Genomic DNA, 22,386 nt, shown 5'->3' with positions numbered 1-22,386 from the left:
CACACCCATCGAGAGAATCTGGACCCAAATTCTCAAAGGTTCCTCCAAGTCACCTAAGCTACGACAAAAGAACAAATTCTCAAAGGTTCTCAGTTATGATGTATTGTTCCCTTAAATGGATATGAGAACATACCTAACTGGCTCACTTAAAGTACGACAAAAACTACATGTATTCTCACACCTCCAGTTAAGGGGAGGCTTCAAGAATTCAGAACCTTGGCCTGACAGGAAGAGAAAACGGACCTTAAGTGGAGAGACAACAACACCTTACAATCACTTGACATACTCAAGATACATCATCATCGCCACGGTTGACAAGACAGTGATAAACCACAACCCCCTCCCGCACCCAGATGTGATAAATGGAATGAGGGATCGTATTACATGATGGAGGGCGGAGGTGACAGATGTGAAGGGTAATATAAGACAATATCTTGACAGGTTGGGATGAAGGATGGTGGTGGGGAGGACGTAGGGGTGAAGGCGACAGTGAGGGGGATTATCAACACATTCCTGGGCTTATTGCCTCATGGGCCATGACGAAGAAGATAGCTAAGGGGGTCTAAGAAAAGCATCAACAACTCAAGGTTCAAATGAGTGTTAAAATCCAAATGAGAATCTAGAAAACCGACCAAGACCATAACAAGAAAAGAGCAGAAACAGGTAAGATTACGGAGCATTTAGGTATTAAGGTTACCAATCAGTATTAATAATGATAATCTGACATAAGAGGAAACGGAGGAATAATAATAAAAAAAGAGTGAAATGTAACAGAACAGGTCCGAGTATTAGAGAAGCAGGAATCAAACATCAAAGTGAATCACAAATATCAAATGAGAGTCGATGATTGAGGAAGGTGAAACTAGACACACCGGTATTATAAGTTAAAAAAAACAAAAAAACTCCCGGGTGAGGACCTTCACTAATGTCACCAAGACGAGTGATAACTAGAAACTGAGAAAATGAAAGGAAAAACCAAAGAAGTTATATCTCTCTACCTCTACCTGCCTTCCAGATCTCTATGTCTACCTGCCTACCTACCTGTCTATCTAGCTGCCAGACCTCTCTATGTCTATCTACCGGATGTTTCTATACCTACTTACCTGCCAGATCTCTATAATGTCTACCTACCTACACACTAGATCCCTTAATATCTACCCATCTATCAAATCTCTATCTCCATATGTCCTTACCTATTACCTCTATGCCTTTCCCAATTTGTGTGGGGGTAGATTAAGTGGCACACAGACCTCAACAAAAATAGGGAACTAATAGGGAGAGTTATGCAAGACCAACCACGAAAGTGACAGATAAGGTGTAACACTACCAGTAGAAATATCCACACAACACCTGTTCCTACCCTCACCTTACATATAAAACACTACGGGTATCAGATCACAGGTGTACAGAGTGACAGGTGAGGTTTACGGGAATACAAGTAGAGAAATATCCACACAGACACGGGGAAGGGGGGGGCTGGCACTACTTGCAGGAGTCAAATGAGAACCTGACACTACTAGCAGGAGTCAAATGAGAACCTGACACTACTAGCAGGAATCAAATGAGAACCTGACACAACTAGCAGGAGTCAAATGAGAAAATGATACTATTAGGAGTGAAATGTGGACTTGACACTACTAACATGAGTCATATAAGAACCTGATACTATTGGTAGCAGTAAAATGAGGACCTGACACTACCATTATGAACCAAATGAGTACCTGACACTACTAGCAGGAGTCAAATGAGAACCTGATACTATTGGTAGGGGTCAAATGAGGACCTGACACCACTGGGATGAGGAGAGACGAGTCAACCGAGAGCCTAGAAAGGGCCGAGTGGGTCAGGCAGACAACTCACAACTGGTTTTGTTTTTATTCACTTTCCCGACGCTCGCTTGACCCACCACTCAGGGCTGCCAAGACCTCTCTCTATCTCCTTCATGCTCCTTCACGTTAATCTATGGAACACGACGTCAACCTATGGAACACGACGTTAAGCTACGGAACACGACGTTAATCTATGGAACAGGACGTCAACCTATGGCACACGACGTTAATCAATGGAACACAAAGTTAATCTATGGAAAAGGACGTCAACCTATGGAACTCAACGTTAATCTATGGAAAAGGACGTCAACCTATGGAACACGACGTCAACCTATGGAACATGACGTTAACCTATGGAACACGACGTAAACTTATGGAATACGACAACCTATGGAACATGACGTCAACCTATGGAAAATAACGTCAACCTATGGCACACGACGTCAGTGCAGAGAACAAGACGTCAGATACCTGTTAGTAGAGAACATGACGTCAAGAGTAGAGAAAACGGCGTGTGAGACAGCCATGTTAGGAGTGCAGGGGGGTAAAGTAGTCCCACTAAAGAATCCTGGCACCGTGCCCAGTTGGTCACTGTGTGTGTGTGTGTGTGTGTGGACAGATAGGTAGGTTAGTTATGTGTGGATACGTGTGTGTATGTATGTATGTGTGTATGTATGTATGTATGTATGTATGTATGTATGTATGTACAGTATGTATGCACCCAAGTCTGTATATTTCATGCGTGGGTATTCGTGTACAGAAGCTGCCATACACTGCATTAATCACCTCATTAGCTACCTGGACATTAACCTAACCTAACACTATCAACAAAACACCCAGGAAACATCACCACTATTGTTGACTCTTGTTACGCTATCAACCCCGGAAACTGCCTCAGTCACAATACACTTATAAAAGAAGCCTTGGGACGATTACAGTAAGAGACAGTAGAGGAACACGATAAGAAAATGATAAGATACTAAGATAAAAGACCTTGAGAGAAAGAGGAAGTGTGGTTGTGGTAGAGAGAAGTGATAAATGGGTGATAGTGTGTGATTGGTATTGGTGGTAGTGATTGTGTGGGGGGTGGTAGTGGTAAGTTTTGGTGGGAGTGTGATTGCATGGGGGTGATGGTTGGTGGTAGTAGTGGTTGCTATTACATGTAGATGGTGGTGGTTGGTGGTAGTGGTAAGCTTTGGTGGTAGTAGTTGCATGGGGGGAGGGAGGGGGGTAATGATAGTGGTTACGTGTAAATAGTGATGGTTGATGATTGTAGTGGCTGTGGTGGTAGTAGAAAGATAAGTAACAGACAGATGGTAGTAATAGTAATAGCACACGTCGTAGTCTAAAATTATTACACATCAACACAAAAGTCACTCAGTCCTTCTTCTCTTTCTATAAAACCGAATTTGGAAAAAGAAAAGAAAATCAGGATTAATTTAAGACCGGAATATCGCGAGTAAAAATCAAACCGGTATTTTTATCTCGTCTTTGGCAGCTACAGGGAGACTTTCTACTAATCCTACATAAATGTCGTAAATATCTCTCATGCTGATGACCGAGATACTGAGAGACATATACCTAGAACTCTCTCCACTAATTTGGGAGATGTATGAACGTATCTAACTGCCTCATTTAGACTAAGATAACCGTAGGTACTGCCTAGACTAAGACAACCATGAGTACTGCCTAGACTAAGACAACCGTAAGTACTGTCGTGTCGCTGTATTAATAAAAAAGATGTACTGTCGTGTTGCTGTATTAGGTAAAAAGATGTACTGTCGTGTCGCTGTATTAGATAAAAAGATGTCCTATCGTGTTGCTGTATTAGGTAAAAGATGTACTGTCGTGTTGCTGTATTAGGTAAAAAGATGTAATGTCGTGTTGCTGTATTAGGTAAAAAGATGTACTGTCGTGTTGCTATGTATTAGGTAAAAAGATGTACTGTCGTGTCGCTGTATTAGATAAAAAGATGTCCTATCGTGTTGCTGTATTAGGTAAAAGATGTACTCGTATTAGGTAAAAGATGCAATACGTGTTGCTGTATTAGGTAAAAGATGCTGTCGTGTTGCTGTATTAGGTAAAAGATGTACTGTCGTCGCTGTATTAGATAAAAAGATGCTCGTGTTGCTGTATTAGGTAAAGATGTACTGTCGTGTTGCTGTATAGGTAAAAGATGTAATGTCGTATTTGCTGTATTAGGTAAAAAGATGTACTGTCGTGTCGCTGTATTAAGTAAAAAGATGTACTGTCGTGTTCCTGTATTAGGTAGTACTGTCGTGTTGCTGTATTAAAGAGATGTTTTAATTAATGTATTTGAGAAGTGTATGTGTGTATGTCAACGCGTGTGAAGGAGACCAGAAACGGGAATGAAGTCAAAAATAATAAAAACAAATGAAAAAGAGAAAGGAACGATGGATAGATAATTATAAGAATAGAGATAATGAGAATAACCAAACAAACAGATTACAAGAACAAGAAAAGGAAGACAAGAAAGAAGAAAAGTCGCATAAATAATGAAAACAACAAACAAAACAAGAACATGGAAACAACAGAACAAGAAAACTACAAGAAAAAGGAAAATCTACCAAGAAGGAAAAATCGACCAGGAAACATGAAAATCGACCAAGTAGAATTAAAATCGACCAAGTAAAAGAAAAATCGACCAAGAAAAAGAAAAATCGACCAGGAAACATGAAAATCGACCAAGACAAAGAAGACTAAGACCGAAGCAGCACTTACCGTAACACTCGGGAGCCTTGCCGGCTGGGGCCCACACACCTCCGGCGTCACAGGAGTACTTGGGGGCCGGCTCGTCGAAGAAACCATATCCTATCTCACACACGGCGTCACACATGGATCCTGGGGGAGGGGGGTAGAGGGGGGAAAGGATTAATAACATCAGGGGTGGAAATGACCAAGAGGGGAGGGGGGGGGGTGGTGATAGGGGGGTAGGAGGAACAGGGGGGGCAAGGCTAGGGTGGAGGAAACAGGGGAAATATGTCAGTGAGGAACAGGGGGGAATATGTCAGGGAGGAACAGGGAATATGTCAGGTGGGGGAACAGGGGGTGCATGTCAGGTGGAGACAGGTGGGAAACATGCGTTTGGGGTGGGGGAACAGGGGGGCGTCAGGGGTGGGGGAAACAGGAGAAATATGTCAGGGGTGGAGGAACAGGGAGGAACATGTCAGGGGTGGAGGAACAGGGGGAAATATGTCAGGGAGGAAATGAGGGGAATATGTCAGGGGTGGGGGAACAGGGGGGCATGTCAGGGGTGGGGGTGGGAAACAGGAGGTTCAAGGGGTCAGGGGTGGGGGCAACAGGGAGTGGAAACATGTCAGGGGGGAAATGAGAGAACATGTCAGGGGTGGAGGAATGGTGTGGGGAAATATTGTGTGTAGGAACAGGGGGCAAGGCCAGGGGTGGGGGGGAACAGGGAGGAAACATGCTTGTGTGGGGGGAATGGGGAGGAAATGATGTTGTGTGTGTTTAATGGAGGAAACATGTCAAGGGTGGGGGGGAAACAGGGAGGAAACATGTCAGGGGTGGAGGAACAGGGGTATTATGTCAGGGGTGGGGGAACAGGGAGGAACATGCTGGTGGGTGAGGAACAGGGCAATATGTCAGGGTGGTGTGTGGGCAGGGAGGAACATGTCAGGGGTGGAGGAACAGGGGTACATGTCAGGGGTGGAGGAACAGAGGGAACATGTCAGGTGGGAGGACAGGGTAATATGTCAGGGGTGGGGGGAAACAGGGAACAGGCCAAGGGTGGGGGAAACAGGGGTAATATGTCAGGGGTGGGGAACAGGGAGGAACATGTCAGGGGTGGAGGAACAGGGTGCGGGGAACATATCAGGGGTAGAGGAACAGGGGGGGTTGGGAACATGTCAGGGGTGGTGGAACAGGGGGGAGGAGGTTGGAGGGACATGTTAAAGGTGGTAAGAAGTCTTGAAGGTGAAGGGCAAGCAGTATATAATTTTCATTCAGGTCATAATTGTCATAATAATAACATGACCAAAGTTGGCTAAGAGAGCAGGTGGCAGGAGGTGTGAGTGTAACAATTTCCTCCAGGGCGTGAGAGGAGGAGGAGGAGGAGGAGGATGGATGAACTTTTTTTGTGCTCTAGGACACACTTATCAATCTCTGTCTCCTCAGCTCAACATATACTCTGGGTCTACTCTTTATCTCCATCTGCCTATATACTCCCTGACCTATACTCTCAAGACCTTCCCACTCACTCTCTTCTTTCCTTACCCCATGCACTCTCCTCCACTCCGCTCACCTCTCCACAATCCACTCTCCCTCTATCTCTGTACTCAACACCTTCCTCCCACACACTCACTCCATGACCCCCACCTCTCACCAAGCCACTCTCTCTTTCCCTCCTTCCCCCTCCTCAACCCCCAACCTTCACATGCCCTCTCCTGAAGCATTCTTTCCCACCTGCCGCACCACACCCCGCCCCGCCCCACCCAACCTCACCGGAAGCCAGGCCCCTTGACACACCCCAACCTGCCCTGAGGAGATTTTGCCCCTCTTCTCACTACCCCTCCCCCCTCTCCTCACCCCTTAAGGTCACCCAACACACACACAGAGGAGGCAGATGTACTGCTATTTACACGTCAGACGGTACACTAATCTACATTCCACCATCGCCATTCGACCTTTAAACTGACTCCATAAACACCAACAGGAAATAGGGTTCAAAAAGTCACTGTGTAACAATCAAGGTCTTGCTCTTTTTCTACATACGCTTCCCTTTAATTATAGCCCAGATGTACGGGCCACCTCCTAGCAAATTGCCGGATGTTGATGATATCTAACGGACATAAACAGTCAACAATACCGAGGTGGGAGCAGACCCCGACCTTGAGGTACCCCAACTTGTTTACAAGGTCGGCGATAATAGTCACTTGTGTTATGCTAATGAACCACGTCCATTGCAGCCTTCTTTAATTATTATAAATTCCTGTTAATGATCCTGCTTGAATATATAGCTAATTATAATAGTAGATTGTTATTACTAGAGGGCATTTAGATAACGAAAGGCCATTGTGTGTTGGTTGTAATTACTGCAATGACGCTGCCTTTGTTGTTGTTATGCCAGAGACTAATCGGTATTAATTTTATTCCTTCCCAGTCTTGTTTATTACTATGTTTCAATTTTTAATCCCGTCTTGTTCCTTGCATTCTCCTACTACACTTCTCTGCACCCTAAGAGAAATTCACCCTTGCTCCAGGTGATATAACTCCACCCCCCCACTCTCTACAATAGTACTGACTCACCCTCGCACCTCAGTACTGACTCACCCTCACACCTCAGTACTGACTCACCCTCACACCTCAGTAATGACTCACCCTCACACCTCAGTACTGACTCACCCTCACACCCAATACTGACTCACTCTTACCCCAGTACTGACTCACCCTCACACCTCAGTACTGACTCACCCTTACACCTCAGTACTGACTCACCCTTACACCACAGTACTGATTCACCCTCACACCCCAGTACTGACTCACCCTCACACCTCAGTAATGACTCACCCTCACACCTCAGTACTGACTCACCCTCACACCCAATACTGACTCACTCTTACCCCAGTACTGACTCAAGAGGTACTTACCCTTGCTCCAAGTGATCTTGTTCTCGCAGGAGCCATCGTGGACAACCTCAGACACACCCCGACAGGTAGAGATGGTGTGGAAGGGCGTCTCGAAGTTGGGGCAAGTCTCCACATCTGTAACAACAAGATATAAACTGGTTAGTGATCCACATAAGTCAAATTTCGTAAGTGTAACAACAATAATAATAATAATAATAATAATAATAATAATAATAATAATAATAATAATAATAATAATAACAACAAAACATCTCAATAACAGTAAATTACGTTGGGAAAATGTACTACAAGTTTCCGCATCTCTGACCATAATAAGCCAACTGTTAACGGATGCAAAATAAGGAAGTCTTCACATCTATGACAATAACACACAAACTGTACACGAAAGCACGGAGGCCTTGATAATTGATTAATATTGATAAAGGAATAATCAATAATGGCCTCTTACAGTTGATTGCAGAAACAAGGGCGTTTTATAATCGATTATATTAACCTTGGCATCTTATTGGCGATTATTTAACGTATTTTTTCCGAAATGAGGATTTTAAAAGGAATGATGATGCATAAGACATAAGGAAAAATAAGAATAAGACTAAAGGTACAAGAATACGACGATAAAGAGGAGGAATGGGAATAAGAAGACAAAGACAAGGAAGAAGAATAAGAAAAAAACGAAGACGAAACAAAAAGAAGTGGAATGAGGAAGAAAGCTTGTGTAGACGAACAACAATGAGAAGACGAACCAAGAGAAAAAGAAGAAAATGAAGAAAAAGAAAAGAATTAGCGGACATCTTAGCCTTGAGCAGTGGATCTTGGTCACAACTGATCCTGGGCTAGTCTACCCGGGATGACAGGAGGGGGAGGGAGGGTGGTTGGCTGGCTAGTGCTTGGGCCTCAAGGATAACGGGTTCAACCAATGGACACCTGACTACTACCACTACCGTTTTTTTTCTCTCTCTCTCTCCTTTGCCTCCTACATATGAGCTCTACCGGAAGTGGAAATCAAACAAAGGCATCGAAAAGTTGAAATAACAGGTTGTAGCGCGATCTTGACCGTACCGTTATCGAAGGAATTGGATTTTAAAAGCAACAGGAAGTCCTTCATGAACTATTAATTGAGTTTGGGCAAGAATTTCAAAGATGACGATGCTAGTTCTTGTTGTGGTGACTGATATTAATTACTTATTGTTTTTCCGGAAGTTATCGAATGATTTTATTGTTATTCTGTAGATGACGACAGAAATATAATGAATGTATTTTGATCATAATTGAACGCGACAAGATGGCGGTTGGAAAGAGAAGCTGTGCACTATGGGTAGGACATCATCGTCTCTTTAAGAATACTCCCAACAGACTTACGCCCCTACATGTATTTTCCAACTATACGTCGTAATAAGCCCCATAACATCCATATACATGCTGGTGTTAAATATGAGGGTACATTGTGTCCACGATGTGAAAATACGATGACAACATATATATATAAATAAAGCCACCGTCGCTGAGCATTCGAGTTTAACAGTAAACTTGAACTTAAATTAAAAGATATAAGATGTTAATCCTTTTTATCGCAACAAAAATTATATTACACGTGTAGTTGTTAGTTTTTAATATACTTTTCTAGACAGTATATAATTCACGACTAGATGTCAATCAAAAAATATTATCAGACGCGGTAACTTGTTTTTCGGGGACGGCCATCTTTTTTCCCCCCAACTTAAACAGGTCATTACGAGCGTCCATGAAACTTTTTACACTACAAGTCAAGTTTTTAACATATCACATCCCACCAACACACTACATGTCAATCTGGCCCTCAGTACATCAACACCAGCTGATTGTGGGGTACAGAATGTCTGGGTGTGATCTCCACAAGGTCACCAGGTTGCTGCTATTGTTCTGACGGTTGTAGCTCCTAGAGGTACTGTATGTTAATATGTATACGTAGTTCCTTCAGGAGTATGTTAATATGTCTACGTCGTCCCTTCAGGAGTATGTTAATATGTCTACGTCGTCCCTTCAGGAGTATGTTAATATGTCTACGTCGTCCCTTCAGGAGTATGTTAATATATCCAAATAGTTCCTTCAGGAGTATGTTAATATGTACACGTCGTTCCTTCAGGAGTATGTTAATATATCCACATAGTTCCTTCAGGAGTATGTTAATATGTCTACGTCGTCCCTTCAGGAGTATGTTAATATATCCAAATAGTTCCTTCAGGAATATGTAAATTTATCCACATAGTTCCTTCAGGAGTATGTTAATATATCCACATAGTTCCTTTAGGAGTATGTTAATATATCCACATAGTTCCTTCAGGAATATATTCACGGGTATGTTAATAAAACGACCCACCCTGACAAAACCATCATCTACGATATGTATTGAATTTCACCCTTATAGTACCTGAACAAAAATGTCATTATCACACCTTAATGTTGCAAAAAGTAATTAGCATATGTTAGGTATTCATAAAAAAGATAATTACGATATCTTACCGTTACACAAAAGGTAATTACCATACCTTAATGATACGGTTCAGGTGCCTTAATAACTGAACGTTGCACACAAAATCATCAATTATTATCTTTAAAATATAATCTAGTTGCTGTGTAACTTTTATAACTATAATATTACAATAACAAAAGGTAATTGCAAAAATCTAGTCGTTGAACAAGGCGGTCAGGTCAACTCTCACAAGCTACATGTAAAAAAAAAAACACTCAACGGGATGGACTGAGAAAGCTGAAGTGAGTAGGTTGAAGTAAGTAAGCTGAATTAAGTAAGCTGAAGTAAGTAAGCTGAATTAAGTAAGCTGAGGTGAGTAAGCTGAGGTGAGTAAGTTGAAGTAAGTAAGCTGAGGTGAGAAAACTGAAGTAAGAAAGCTGAAGTGAGTAAGCTGAACGTCACCCCAGGAAGAAGATTATCCTCAGTAGTGACGCCTCGACAAACTAGATTTTCACGAACTATCTAATTCAAGGCCTGGAGGAGGAGGAGGAGGAGGAGGAGGAGGTGGTGGTGGTGGTGGAGGAGGAAGAGAAGAAGAAGAAAAGAGGGAGGGGGTAAAGGAGGAAGAGAAGGTTGTGGTGGTGGAGGAGGAAGAGAAGAAAAGAATGGAGGAGGAGAATAAAGAAGGAAGGAGAAGAAAGAAGAAGAAAATGGAGAAGAAAGTGGTCCAACAGTGTACAGGCTCCAGGGGAAGTGACGATGGTTCAAGACAGATGAGGCGCCCCAGGGATCAACACACTACCATGACTCCCATCCCCATTATGCCAAGCGATCAAGCACTGGGGAGGGGAGGGAAGGGGAGGGGAGGGGGTTATTTCTCCAGGACCGGCACTCCTCCGGTTCCTGGCATTGGACTTCATTACAAGACAGACATATGGTAGACTTTCGACCTCCGGGGAGACGCTGGCGGTGGGAGAGACCAAAGCATTGAGTGTGATGGTGTGGAAGAAGGGAACAGTAGCAGAAGAACTGCAAAAAGATGAAGGGTGGGAGGAGAAAGGAAGCAGGGGACTGTGATAAGAGGCGGCAGGTGAAGGAGAAGGAGAAGGAGGAGGAGGAGGAGGAGGAGGAGGAAGAGGAAGATGAGGAGACCAGAGAATTTCCATACATCAGGACCCACCTGACGACGTGGCTCCCCGCTGCCCTGCTTATTGACATTCACAGGTGAGGGAGGAGGGCAGGGCGGTAACCCAGACCGGGTTCAGGTGGTACTCTCGTGAGAGACTTGTAACGAGCAGTGACGTATATGTATCTGTCGTGAGGCCCTTATGTTGCTGAGTGTGTGCCGTGAGGGACTTGTGGTGAGGTGGTGGTATTCTGAGTATGTTCATGAATGATGAAGTTCGTTTCCGGAGTGTTACTGTGTTGAGGGACTTTTGGTTGAGGGGTGTTGAGGTGCTGGTAGTGTGGTGGAGCGTCGTGGGAATGTTGATGTTTGGCCGTTAAGTGAGTGTGTCGTGAGGGGTGTGTGTTAAAGTGCGTCCTGAGAGTGCCCGAGGTGTGAGGGACAGTGTTGTGGAGTATGTGTGTGTGTGTGTGTGTGTGTGTGTGTGTGTGCTGGTGGTGGAGGCGTATCACTGCGGTGGCGATGGAGGGGAAGGGATGACCCAGGCTCGGGCCAAGGTAAGCAGGGGTGTTGGGGTAGGGGGAAGGGAGGGGGTTGACCCGTACAGGTGTGCCCCCAGACCAGCAGTAACGGTGCTGCTGCTGTACATCTCCACCACCCCTACCACCTGTTCCAGCTGTTCTTACTGCTGCTTCCATATCACAACTATCAACATTACTACTACAACTACTACCACGACAACCATCTTCACCTCTTATCACCACCGTCACGACAACCACTACACCAGTTCAGTCTTCCACCATCACCCACCACACCATTTCCACCACCTCCTCTTCTCACCCAGGCACAAGACCCCCCCCCTCCCCGGCACTACTACCTGTATCAACAACACTACCGCCGCGTCACCTTTAAATAATCAACTGAGTTCCATTTTTCCCGAACTCAACAATATCTGCCGAGTCATTTTGTACGTTCCTCCTGATGAATGTAAAGTTGTTCTCCTGTTGCGTGCGTCGTGCTTGGTGTCTGACCTCCTAATAAGTGGTGCGATCTAAGGTAGGGTGTTGCGTAACTTCGAGTTCACGTGCGGTTTTTCCCCTCACAGACACAACGACTCGTAGACAAGACAGACACACTCAAACGGACATGATATTCAGCACTCTCAAAACGCACTTCACCACCACACACTTCAGAGAACGGGTAAGAATACATTGACTCAATACCTGATACATGTGAGAGAGAGAGAGAGAGAGAGAGAGAGAGAGTAGGTAAGGAAGAAGGCTAAGAGGGAGGGAGGGAGGGAGGGAGGGCGAGGCGTACCCACTTGTACCCACACGCTTGGTATGGGTGTTGGTGGGCACCCCGTCATTACCTGGCTGCCCCTGGGCCACCCTCCCTCACCACACATCTGTCTACAAGAATGTCTTCCCCCCTGACCCACATTCACCCCCATCCTCCCTCCACCACAGCAAATGTTGGGACTGATTGACCCAGCTAAAGCGAGAGTCAGCTGCCTCAACAAGAAAGCCAATCGGTATTCATAACAGGTAGACGGTGTTCATCACAGCTAAAGGAGGGCTCCTCACACCTGAGACCGCTATCATTATAAATGCGTGAGTTGGTCGGGACTTCACTGTCTCAGCTAAAACAAGATTTACACAATGCTTCACCGCATAAATTAACAAATAACCATCAAAGCTAAAACGCTATTCATAATATACCTGAATTCATAATCTACTCGATAACAACAGGAACTTGTTAAGAGAAATACCTATTTTCCGAAACATTTCTGAAGGTTTACTTCCTTCCCCACTCACATTCCAGCAAACTTCACAATTTAGTAAAATTGCTATCAACAACCTAAGTTCAAAATATGTCAGGTAATTTCATAAAGTACTGTAAAGTATCGCAATGCAAGCCTAATGGAGCTCGAGATTACTATAAGAACTACAATGTTTACTTATAGAGCAACAGTGGAACACGACGTCGATCCCAGGCGGGAGAGGGTGTGTGTGTGTGTGTGATTGGCTGGCTGGAGGCGCCTGACCCATAGCTGGCGGCGGCCTGAGTGGGACTACTGCCAGCCAGCCACTCAACCAACCTCCACCGCTGACTCTCCAAGATGTCTAAGTAATTCTCCTTCCGAAACTATGACTAAGGGAATGGACGCTTCTAATTAGGGTACAGATTCAATATAATGCCGATGTCATTTATGCCTCTGTGTCGTACTTAAGGCTGTCTCAGTTGCCTCAATTTACGAGGAACTACCTAGCCTTAACGTTCGACCCACTGAGAATCCTATAGCACTATACTGTCTGGTTGTGACCTTTATCTGGTATCTTACGTGAAAGGTCTCACTTAACAAAATATATTCCAGAATTCCTCCTGAAACTGCCTTAAACATATTTACTGACCGCTTGTGTACTGACAATATGGCGTCAAGTCTAATGTTTGGTAGGAACACATGCCGAGTCTCCAAAACACACATAAGACTTTCAATTCTCTATCAATTCTTTTTCCCGTCAACAAATGCGGTGTAAACAAACATATTCCTCAATACAATGTGATAAATATCTACGTCACTACATACCAAGACAAATTTAACACCCATCAAGAGCCGCGCCAGATGACACGACAAGCCCAGGACCACAAAATTCCCACCAGACCAAATTCCTTAAATATCTAATACCCTACTGAGCTACTGTAGGTGGGGAGTCCTCCTTCAGTCATTCATTTCACTTACCTGATAAATCTAGTCACAATCTCTTATAAATTGACCCGAGTCGATGATCTATCTTCTATGTTGACAAGATAATGTGTGACAGTCCACTTAAAGAGAATTGTGGGTGATGGCGCCGCGGGAATATCGAGTCATTTTTCTATCAATGTGAAGTGATTACCTGTATTAGTGGCGTTATGTAACACCTGGTGCAAGGAGGTGATGGTGTATCTGATGGTTGTAGTGTCAGGTGTGTTATGGTGGTGTCAGTCACGCTGGTAATAAGTGCAATCATTGTTGAATTAGGTCACAAGCATGGTGTAGTAATTGTTGATTAACTTTTTAAAGGTGATTATATGGTGTAGGAAAGGGTGTTAGTGTCAGGAGATGGTCTAAGTAGTCTACCAGGCAGCAGGTGTAAATAAAGAGTATAACAGTCACCATTCACTCCACAAAGCATGAGGTCATGACCTTTACCCTAACACGATCTTGCCCTCAAATAGACTCGTTCGTTCACATCCACCAGAGAGTAATAACTACAAAAACAAAAAAACAAACAAAAAACCCCCACCGCAATGACAAGACTTCACCAACAAACAAATGAACAATAACTGCAATCACGAACTCGCTGAAGCAAACTAGAGCAACGAACAAAATGACGGCCGTTCAAACTCGTTATCTCTTTCACTTCATATTAATGTCCATAAGACAAGTTTTTACAATGGCGCTGGTATGAACGACCACGCCCCTGACCGTGTGAGTGTGTGAGATATATTGTATACATATACCGGTATACAATGTTTTTTTCTGGTATTATCAAAGCCCAGCGTTTAGTTTCTTAAGACTGCGTGGGTTGGGTCTAGGGCGACAGAATTCGATAAATTACTTGTATATAACTTTTTGATAGAGAAGAGGTTTGGAACTTAGGACACGATAGCTCACTAATACAACTTTTTGATATCGTGGTCAGGGGATCCCCTTTTTCTTCCTTCCTCCTCGTGACTCATTCTCCCGTACTGGTGACTCATTCTCCCGTACTGGTGACTCATTCTCCCGTACTGGTGACTCATTCTCCCGTACTAGTGACTCATTCTCCCGTACTAGTGACTCATTCTCCCGTACTAGTGACTCATTCTCCCGTACTGGTGACTCATTCTCCCGTACTGGTGACTCATTCTCCCGTACTGGTGACTCATTCTCCCGTACTGGTGACTCATTCTCCCGTACTAGTGACTCACTCTCCCGTACTAGTGACTCACTCTCCCGTACTGGTGACTCACTTTCTATACGTGTGGGTGGCCTATGTCACTGTATCCACCTATTACGGCTTTATTTCGATATACAAACGCGTATTTTTTAAGGAGGATTTGACGTCTAGACACATTTCTTGATCTCTTGTCTGTCTCTCTCACCCTGTATCATTTGTTAATCTGTCTCACTATCTCTCTCCTGTCAGTGTCTGTGGATCTGAAAGTCTCTCTCTCTCTCTCTCTCTCTTTCAGTCACTCTTTATTTGTTAATCTGCCTGTAACTATCTCTTTATCTCCCTCTCTCCTATGTCACTCTCTGTGGATCTGAAAGTCTCTCTCTCTCTCTCTCTGTGCCAGCTTCTGTTTGTTAATGTTTATGTAGTTGAAAGTCTCTCCCTCTCTCTTTCAGTCTCTCACTATTGACGTGTCAACAAGGCCAACTAATAAGGAGGGAATGGACGTCTGCTAGCCTCCTCGTTGAGACACCACAACCACGACATCTCATCTCAGCATAATGATGACCCGCTTATTACATCACCTCATCATCATCTCCCTTCATTACACTTCTTCCATGACGCAAGACTCGAGTTATTAATATCTATGTTGTTTATCGCCTGAGAATGGATTAAGTTTTGGGATCACCTGAAGATTAGACACCCCAGCTTATTTCACTTGTAGATTAGACACCTCAGTTTATTTCACTTATAGATTAGACACCCCAGCTTATTTTACCTGTAGATTAGACACCCCAGCTTATTTCACTTGTAGATTAGAAACCCCAGCTTATTTCACTTGTAGATTAGAAACCCCAGCTTATTCACTTGTAGATTAGACACCCCAGCTTATTTCACTTGTAGATTAGACACTCCAGCTTATTTCACTTGAAGATTATCCACCCGAACATTGGTGTGGTTAATCTTCAGGCAATCCTATTTTTGTTAGTGGTAGAAAGGGATGATTAGGTATCACAGCCGACTGATACCTTTCTAGAGTCTCAGGGGGCAGAGCCTTACCAGAGTCTCAGGGGGCAGAGCCTTTCCAGAGTCTCAGGGGGGCAGAGCCTTTCCAGAGCCTCAGGGGACAGAGCCTTATCAGAGTCTCAGGGGACAGAGTCTTTCCGGAGTCTCAGGGGGAAGAGTACCTACGTGTGTTGGGTTCGAAGGTCGACTGGTACATCTACAGTACATTAACCGGACCTGTCCCCAGTACCTCTGAATAAACCACAAGATCCTCGGTGTAAGGGTCCCACAGGCCATTGGTCCCGTTATATGAACTGGAGGATACGGGTACCTTTATATGTTATGAGACCTCCGGTATCCCCTTTAGTACCCGTATATAGAACAAGATGGTATCTGGTACCTTTCTCTCCATGACAATCTCCTGGTACGTGTATAAAGCAAGGGACCCCCTGACATTTATACCACCTGGCATCCTCTTATTAAATCAGGGCAACAGTAATTCCTAACAGCTGTGTTCTGTATCACTGTTCACTGGGAGGAGTTCACTGAGATAACATGACTTTACTTACAGCCTCCCTGAGTCACGCACACCTTCGATTTTTTCTCAGCTTCCTGGCCCCTACCTTAACATGGCCACACCCTTGCTGTGGTCAAGAGGTACATTACGCCTACATGAGTGTGGCCACATCCTCACCGTGGTCTTATGGACTGTACACCACGCCTACATTCATGTACAACCACGCCCTCGCTGTGGGTAAGACGCACACCACTCCAGCATGGGCATGGCCACCACCTCACCGTAGTCTGACGTACACAATGCCCACACTCACGTCAGGAGGACCACGCCCTCTGTGTGGCCTACAAGGTATATCAACAAGTCTACGCCCCGGGCTCGGCCAGTAAAGTAAAGTCGTGTCCCTGTCTTGTGTTCCCCTCTGACATACAGCACGTGTCCTTGAGAGTCACAGCACCTAGCTTCTTGCCTCACCGTCAGAGGCGTGGTGCTGGTAAGTGTTCTGGTGCTGGCGTAGGTGAGTATTGTGGTGGTGATGGTGGTGTTGTTGTTGGTGTTGTTGGTGATGGTGTTGGTGACGGTGGTGGTGTTGATGGTCATGGTGGTGGTGTTGTTGGTGGTGATGGTGTTGTTGGTGGTGGTGGTGTTGTTGGTGGTGATGGTGTTGTTGGTGGTGGTGGTGTTGTTGGTGGTGATGGTGTTGTTGGTGGTGGTGTTGTTGGTGATGGTGTTGATGGTGATGGTGATGGTGTTGTTGGTGGTGATGGTGTTCTTGGTGGTGGTGGTGTTATTGGTAATGGTGGTGGTGTTGATGGTCATGGTGATGGTGTTGTTGGTGGTGAAGGTGTTGTTGGTGGTGTTGGTGGTGGTGGTGTTGTTGGTGATGGTGGTGTTGATGGTCATGGTAGTGGTGTTGTTGGTCATGGTGATGGTTGTTGGTGGTGGTGGTGTTGTTGGTGATGGTGGTGGTGTTGATGGTCATGGTGGTGGTGTTGTTGGTGGTAATGGTTTGAGATAATGTTTGTTGTTGTTGCTGTCCAGATAAAATTTAAGAGTAACCTGGATTATCTAAGCTTCGTATTACACCTAACAAATTTCTCTCCTTCAAATGACAATAAGAAACATATCTAATTACGGTAAAGTCTCAATATACTTCTGACACCATTTTGACCATTATCTTTATCTCGTGAGCCAAGTCAGCTGCCAGCCTTATGCGTCTCACATCTCCAGTGTCGAGGTAAAATTTGGCGCTCGAGTTTCTGTGAATTTTAACCCAGAGGTCAACCACCCGACGCCTTTCTCTTCCTAGGAACAAGACGACGGCGAGAGAGAGAGAGAGAGAGAGGTGTCGAGAATGTACCTGAAACAAGATCACTGAGAGAGACGTTGTTAACTACAGGTATATCACTTTGTTTATTTATCTCTTTCCTCACACCACCTCTTACAGTATCCAGGTAAACTCTCACACGGGTATACAGCACCTTGCCCAACCATAACGACCATGACACGAATCACCACCAACACCTCCCAATTTTCGCCAAGTGACGCAATGGCGTATGAATCAAAGAGCTGTTGTATCGCTGATCGATCCCCTGAGGAATCATATACATCAACATATTATTACCCCACATAAACGAAGCTAGGAAGGGGGAGGAGGGGGAAGATAGGGGGAAAGGGATGGGGGGATAAAATTAATTCCGTCTGTTTGTGTGTCTGAGTGGCCCACCGTCGTTTCCTAAGCCAGGGTATGTGGTCCCCGATCTAGTTTTTACCAGAGCGACAGAGTTGACTTGTCGTATGCGTTATCTCCGACCTTGATCTTATCTCGCCTGGTATTTTGTCCCTTCTGCCGACGACCCGAATTCTCATCAGCATCTTAAGACAATTTCTCTTCCTTAACTGGAGAAGAGAGAACGGACGGCCTGAACTGGCTCACTCAAACTACAGCACAAGAGATAGCAGGTCAAAATGGCGTCAAAACTATACCCATGACTGTACAGCTTCTTAACCAGATGGCTTCCTTCACCCTCACGCTACGTCAAAGGTCAAACTGGTTGTGTCAACAGCACTTTACAAGAGTTCAATTACAGTACCTGCTTCAAAGGTATCATCGTGTGAGTTAAAGACACCTGGACACGCTACAGGTTAATGAGCTAATTACCCTATCATAGTCGAGGTAGATAAGTGATGTTAGAGTAAATAATGTTTAGATTCCAATTAATTAGATACACACAGGTAGGTAGCTTATGAATGGTAAATAAACAGGTAGGGAAACAGACAGGTAAACAGGCAAAGGGATAACAAAACACACAAGTGAAAATACAGGTAAGACGTAATACAGGGTGTCCATAAATGATAACCCCGATTAAAGCATGAGAGCATACTGTTTATAGGGTCATCATATATGGGCACCCTGTATATGAATAGACGAGTGGGATATTAATAAAGATTGCATTTAAGAAAGAGACAGAGAGAGAATGTGTGTATGTGTAAACAGGAGACAGTCTCTAGTGTACAGGAACATACATACAAACACACACGCAACGAAAGTGTCCCATTTGTGGTCAAGCCTCAGGAGAAGCCCAGACTGGTGTTTTCACTTATATCAAACACACTGTTGCCTCCTTGCTCTTCCACCCTCCCTTCCCTCACCACCTGCCTTTCCCTTCTCGTCATCCCTCCACCCCCCCCTCCTTCCAACCACTCCTTGTTTTTTTTCTTCTCTAACCTCCTTTCCTCACCACACCTACTTCCTGCCTCTCACTTCTCCCCCTCCCACTCTTTCACTTCTTCCTCCTTACAACTCCTTCCCCCTTTACTCTTCCCTCCTCCCTCTCACCTGACTGGCTTTCCTTTCCCCTCACTTCCCTGCCCCTCCACTCCCCACCTCCTTGCCCCTCCACTCTCTCTCACACCCTTGCCCCTCCACACCTCACCTCCCTACTCCTCCACTCCCCACCTCCTTGCCCCTCCACTCTCTCTCACTTCCCTGCCCCTCCGCCTCCCCCCTCCCTCCCACCACCACCCCAGGCCACTCCACGACCTACTATCTCATCAAACCGGTACTACGGAACACCACAGGCGAGTAACACTGGAACAGAATTGTGGCACGAAAGTGGAACGGAACAGAATGGTGAAACGGAACCATGGGATAAAAGTGGAACAGTACAGAATAGAACGATGAGATGAAAGAGTTGGACAAGGTAGAAGATAAGACGGATAAAATGGAAAATAAATTGATGGGAAAGGAAGTGTGGAGATAAAGCAATAGAATAAAAGAAAACGAACGATAATCATAACGAAACGAACCTACGAGACTTAAAACGAACCAGCAAGACACATCGTTAGTGAAGGTGTGGAATCGAAGCCACGAATCAATACAACGAACCCCAGTGAATCATTAACAATCAGTAAACAAACCCTATAAAAATTTCTTCTACCAAGTTTCTTCTAATTCTCTATCCATTTCTCACTTCCCACTTCTTTTATTCCTGACTTACTTGTGTATGAGGTATAACAAGAGGGAATAATAAACAAGAATAAAAAAAACGAATGAAACAAAACAAAGAAATAATGAATCAATACAAATCTTGGTTCGAGTTGTATCATAAATCTTTTTCTCAATTTCTTTTTGATCTGGGAGGGAAAGGTGAGGGGGAGATGAGGGAGAATGAACAGATGTAGAAGACAATAACACCTCCACAACGTCACACAGGTACTGATCAACACCACCCTCTTATAACAAACCTCCTTGTCGACCTACCAACAACAACCACAACCACAACCACAACAACGAGAGCCACCATGATTCACGTGACCTTCAAGAGCTCCCACGTCTACAGGTTATAACTTCCCTTGTGATTACCGAGACTCCCTCCTTCGACGCCTTCAGGAACCTCTTAATAGGGTGTCTTTATACGTCGACCTGTTCTCCTTTACGACAGAGTTATGTTTCCTTTAGTGGTGAGACAATTGACTGTGTTTTTGTCTACCTCTGTTGTTGATACTCGGCGAGGCAGCGACACAACCTAACCTAACCTAACCAAGTGGATTTTTCATGTGTTGGTAACTTAATACTCTTCGATTCTATTTAAGATTGAAAAAAAGTATGATTTTCCTGGTAGTGAGAATGATTGATGTGCCTTCGTCAGTATGCAGAGTCGTACCCGAGTGTCTTCTGCTGATCCTCAACTAAGGTATGATTCCCTAGATGGTCTCATGTGATAACTACGTCTACCACAGCCACACAGGAGGAGGAGGAACATCAGAGCTCCACCACAAACAACACCTACAGGAGGAAGAACAGCACCAGCAGGAGGAAGAACAGCACCACCATCACCAAAGCTCCACCACAAACAACACCAGCAGACAAGGAGGCGTCGTGACCCTCATCTTGCCGCCAGTCAACACAGTTTTCTCCCCAGTGTGAACCCGAGACCCAGCACGCCACAACTTCCTCCTCTTCTTGGCTGGGGTGTGGCGAGGGGCTCTTCCGGGCTATGAACCTCTGCTCTCCTGCCCTCACCTCACCCGTTCCTCCTTACAACTTGTAAATTACAAACGAGTGTACATCCTCTGTATCAATGACACACATATATCACCCTAACAATGTCGCAATATTTAAGCTGAGAGGTATTTCTTGTCTCGATGTTACCGTTTACTCCATGTAATTTTCACCTAAATTTCACCCTGACAGAAATACATAGATGAAGAGCTGTTTCGGTATTCATGGCTTAATAACTCATGCCTGAACCTTTAAGTTCAATTTTAATATACGGAGTTAACCACATAGCACATACTGCCACTGGATAACAAAAGGGGAGCAGTATGAGCAACGCTAACATGAAAAATCTATCAAATGGCTCCATACTCAGTCAAGTGGAACGAACCAGAGCACCAATTACCCCGGGAAAGTGGTTCTATAAAAAAAAAAAAAAGATTACCGTGAACTATAAACACCATGACTAGTAAATCATGCAACGAAAACATATAAAAAAACTAAATAACGTCAAAGAAAATACCGATTATTACTGTAAATATACGGGAATAAGGTCAGCAATAAGTGACACAAACATCTCTCTAAAAGAAAATACAATCGAGAGAAAATTCATGCATTAAAACAAATGACGATCGGGAAAGTAAAAACACTGAATAAGGTAAGTAAACGCATTAAAAACTAATGCCAATCGGGTGAGAAACAGAAGATATTATGCATAAGGTAAACAAACACGCTGAAAACAAAAGACGAGCAGCACAGAATGGGGTATAAGGTAAGAAAAAGATCGCACCTTATAAAAACAAAATAGGATCGTGAGCAGCAGAGGGAGAAGAGTATCTGGTAGTCTGCCTGACCTTCCCGCGCTAACCTGATCCTACTGAGGAGGAGGAAGTCGGTTATGGGATCACGAGAGCCGCGAGTACTGTGCCGGTATTTTCTCCTTCACCCCTATTTCACACCTATCGCACTCGCATATGGGACGGACAAACGATTTGTAATAGGGATGTATACAGTACATGGCTTGTAATAGGGATACAGTACATGGCTTGTAATCGGGCTACAGTACACGGCTTTTTAAATGGAGAAAAAAAGAGGTTATAACCCTATAGCCCGTAATAGGGATAAAAACAGAGATAGAAATAGGTTAAGGTCCGATAACACGTAATAGGGCTAAAATTCCAATATAAATACGTAAACCTCATGAGATAAAACACAAGAGCCATAATTGGTAAAGTAAAATAGGTTAAAACTCCTTTAGCAAGTATTAGGTAAATAGGCCGGACAACCCACACACTCGCCAGTCATACAAACAAACTAACGCGGCAGAATACCCACAATTACGATACAGTCATATGTAAACACGCCACTCCCACCCATTAGCTTAAGTAAATAGCTAAAGAAAACACAACTGCAAT

General features: G+C 44.4%; 1 protein-coding gene across 1 annotated transcript in view; it reads right to left on the bottom strand.

Moving 5' to 3' along the window:
• The window catches only part of LOC121859927, a 161,837-nt gene that overhangs the window by 5,658 nt on the left and 133,793 nt on the right, over positions 1-22,386 (bottom strand). Inside the window, exons 9-10 of the mRNA XM_042356886.1 lie at positions 7,457-7,570; positions 4,572-4,691 (exon numbers count right to left, since the gene is read on the bottom strand). Of these exons, the coding sequence (XP_042212820.1) occupies positions 4,572-4,691; positions 7,457-7,570 (234 nt within the window). The remainder of the gene's footprint in view (positions 1-4,571; positions 4,692-7,456; positions 7,571-22,386) is intronic.

This window comes from Homarus americanus, unplaced genomic scaffold, assembly GCF_018991925.1.
Source record: "Homarus americanus isolate GMGI-L3 unplaced genomic scaffold, GMGI_Hamer_2.0 scaffold34581, whole genome shotgun sequence".
Lineage (NCBI taxonomy): Eukaryota > Metazoa > Arthropoda > Malacostraca > Decapoda > Nephropidae > Homarus > Homarus americanus.
The sequence above is the reverse complement of the archived record's forward strand: the minus strand, read 5'-3'. Positions and strand labels throughout refer to the sequence as shown.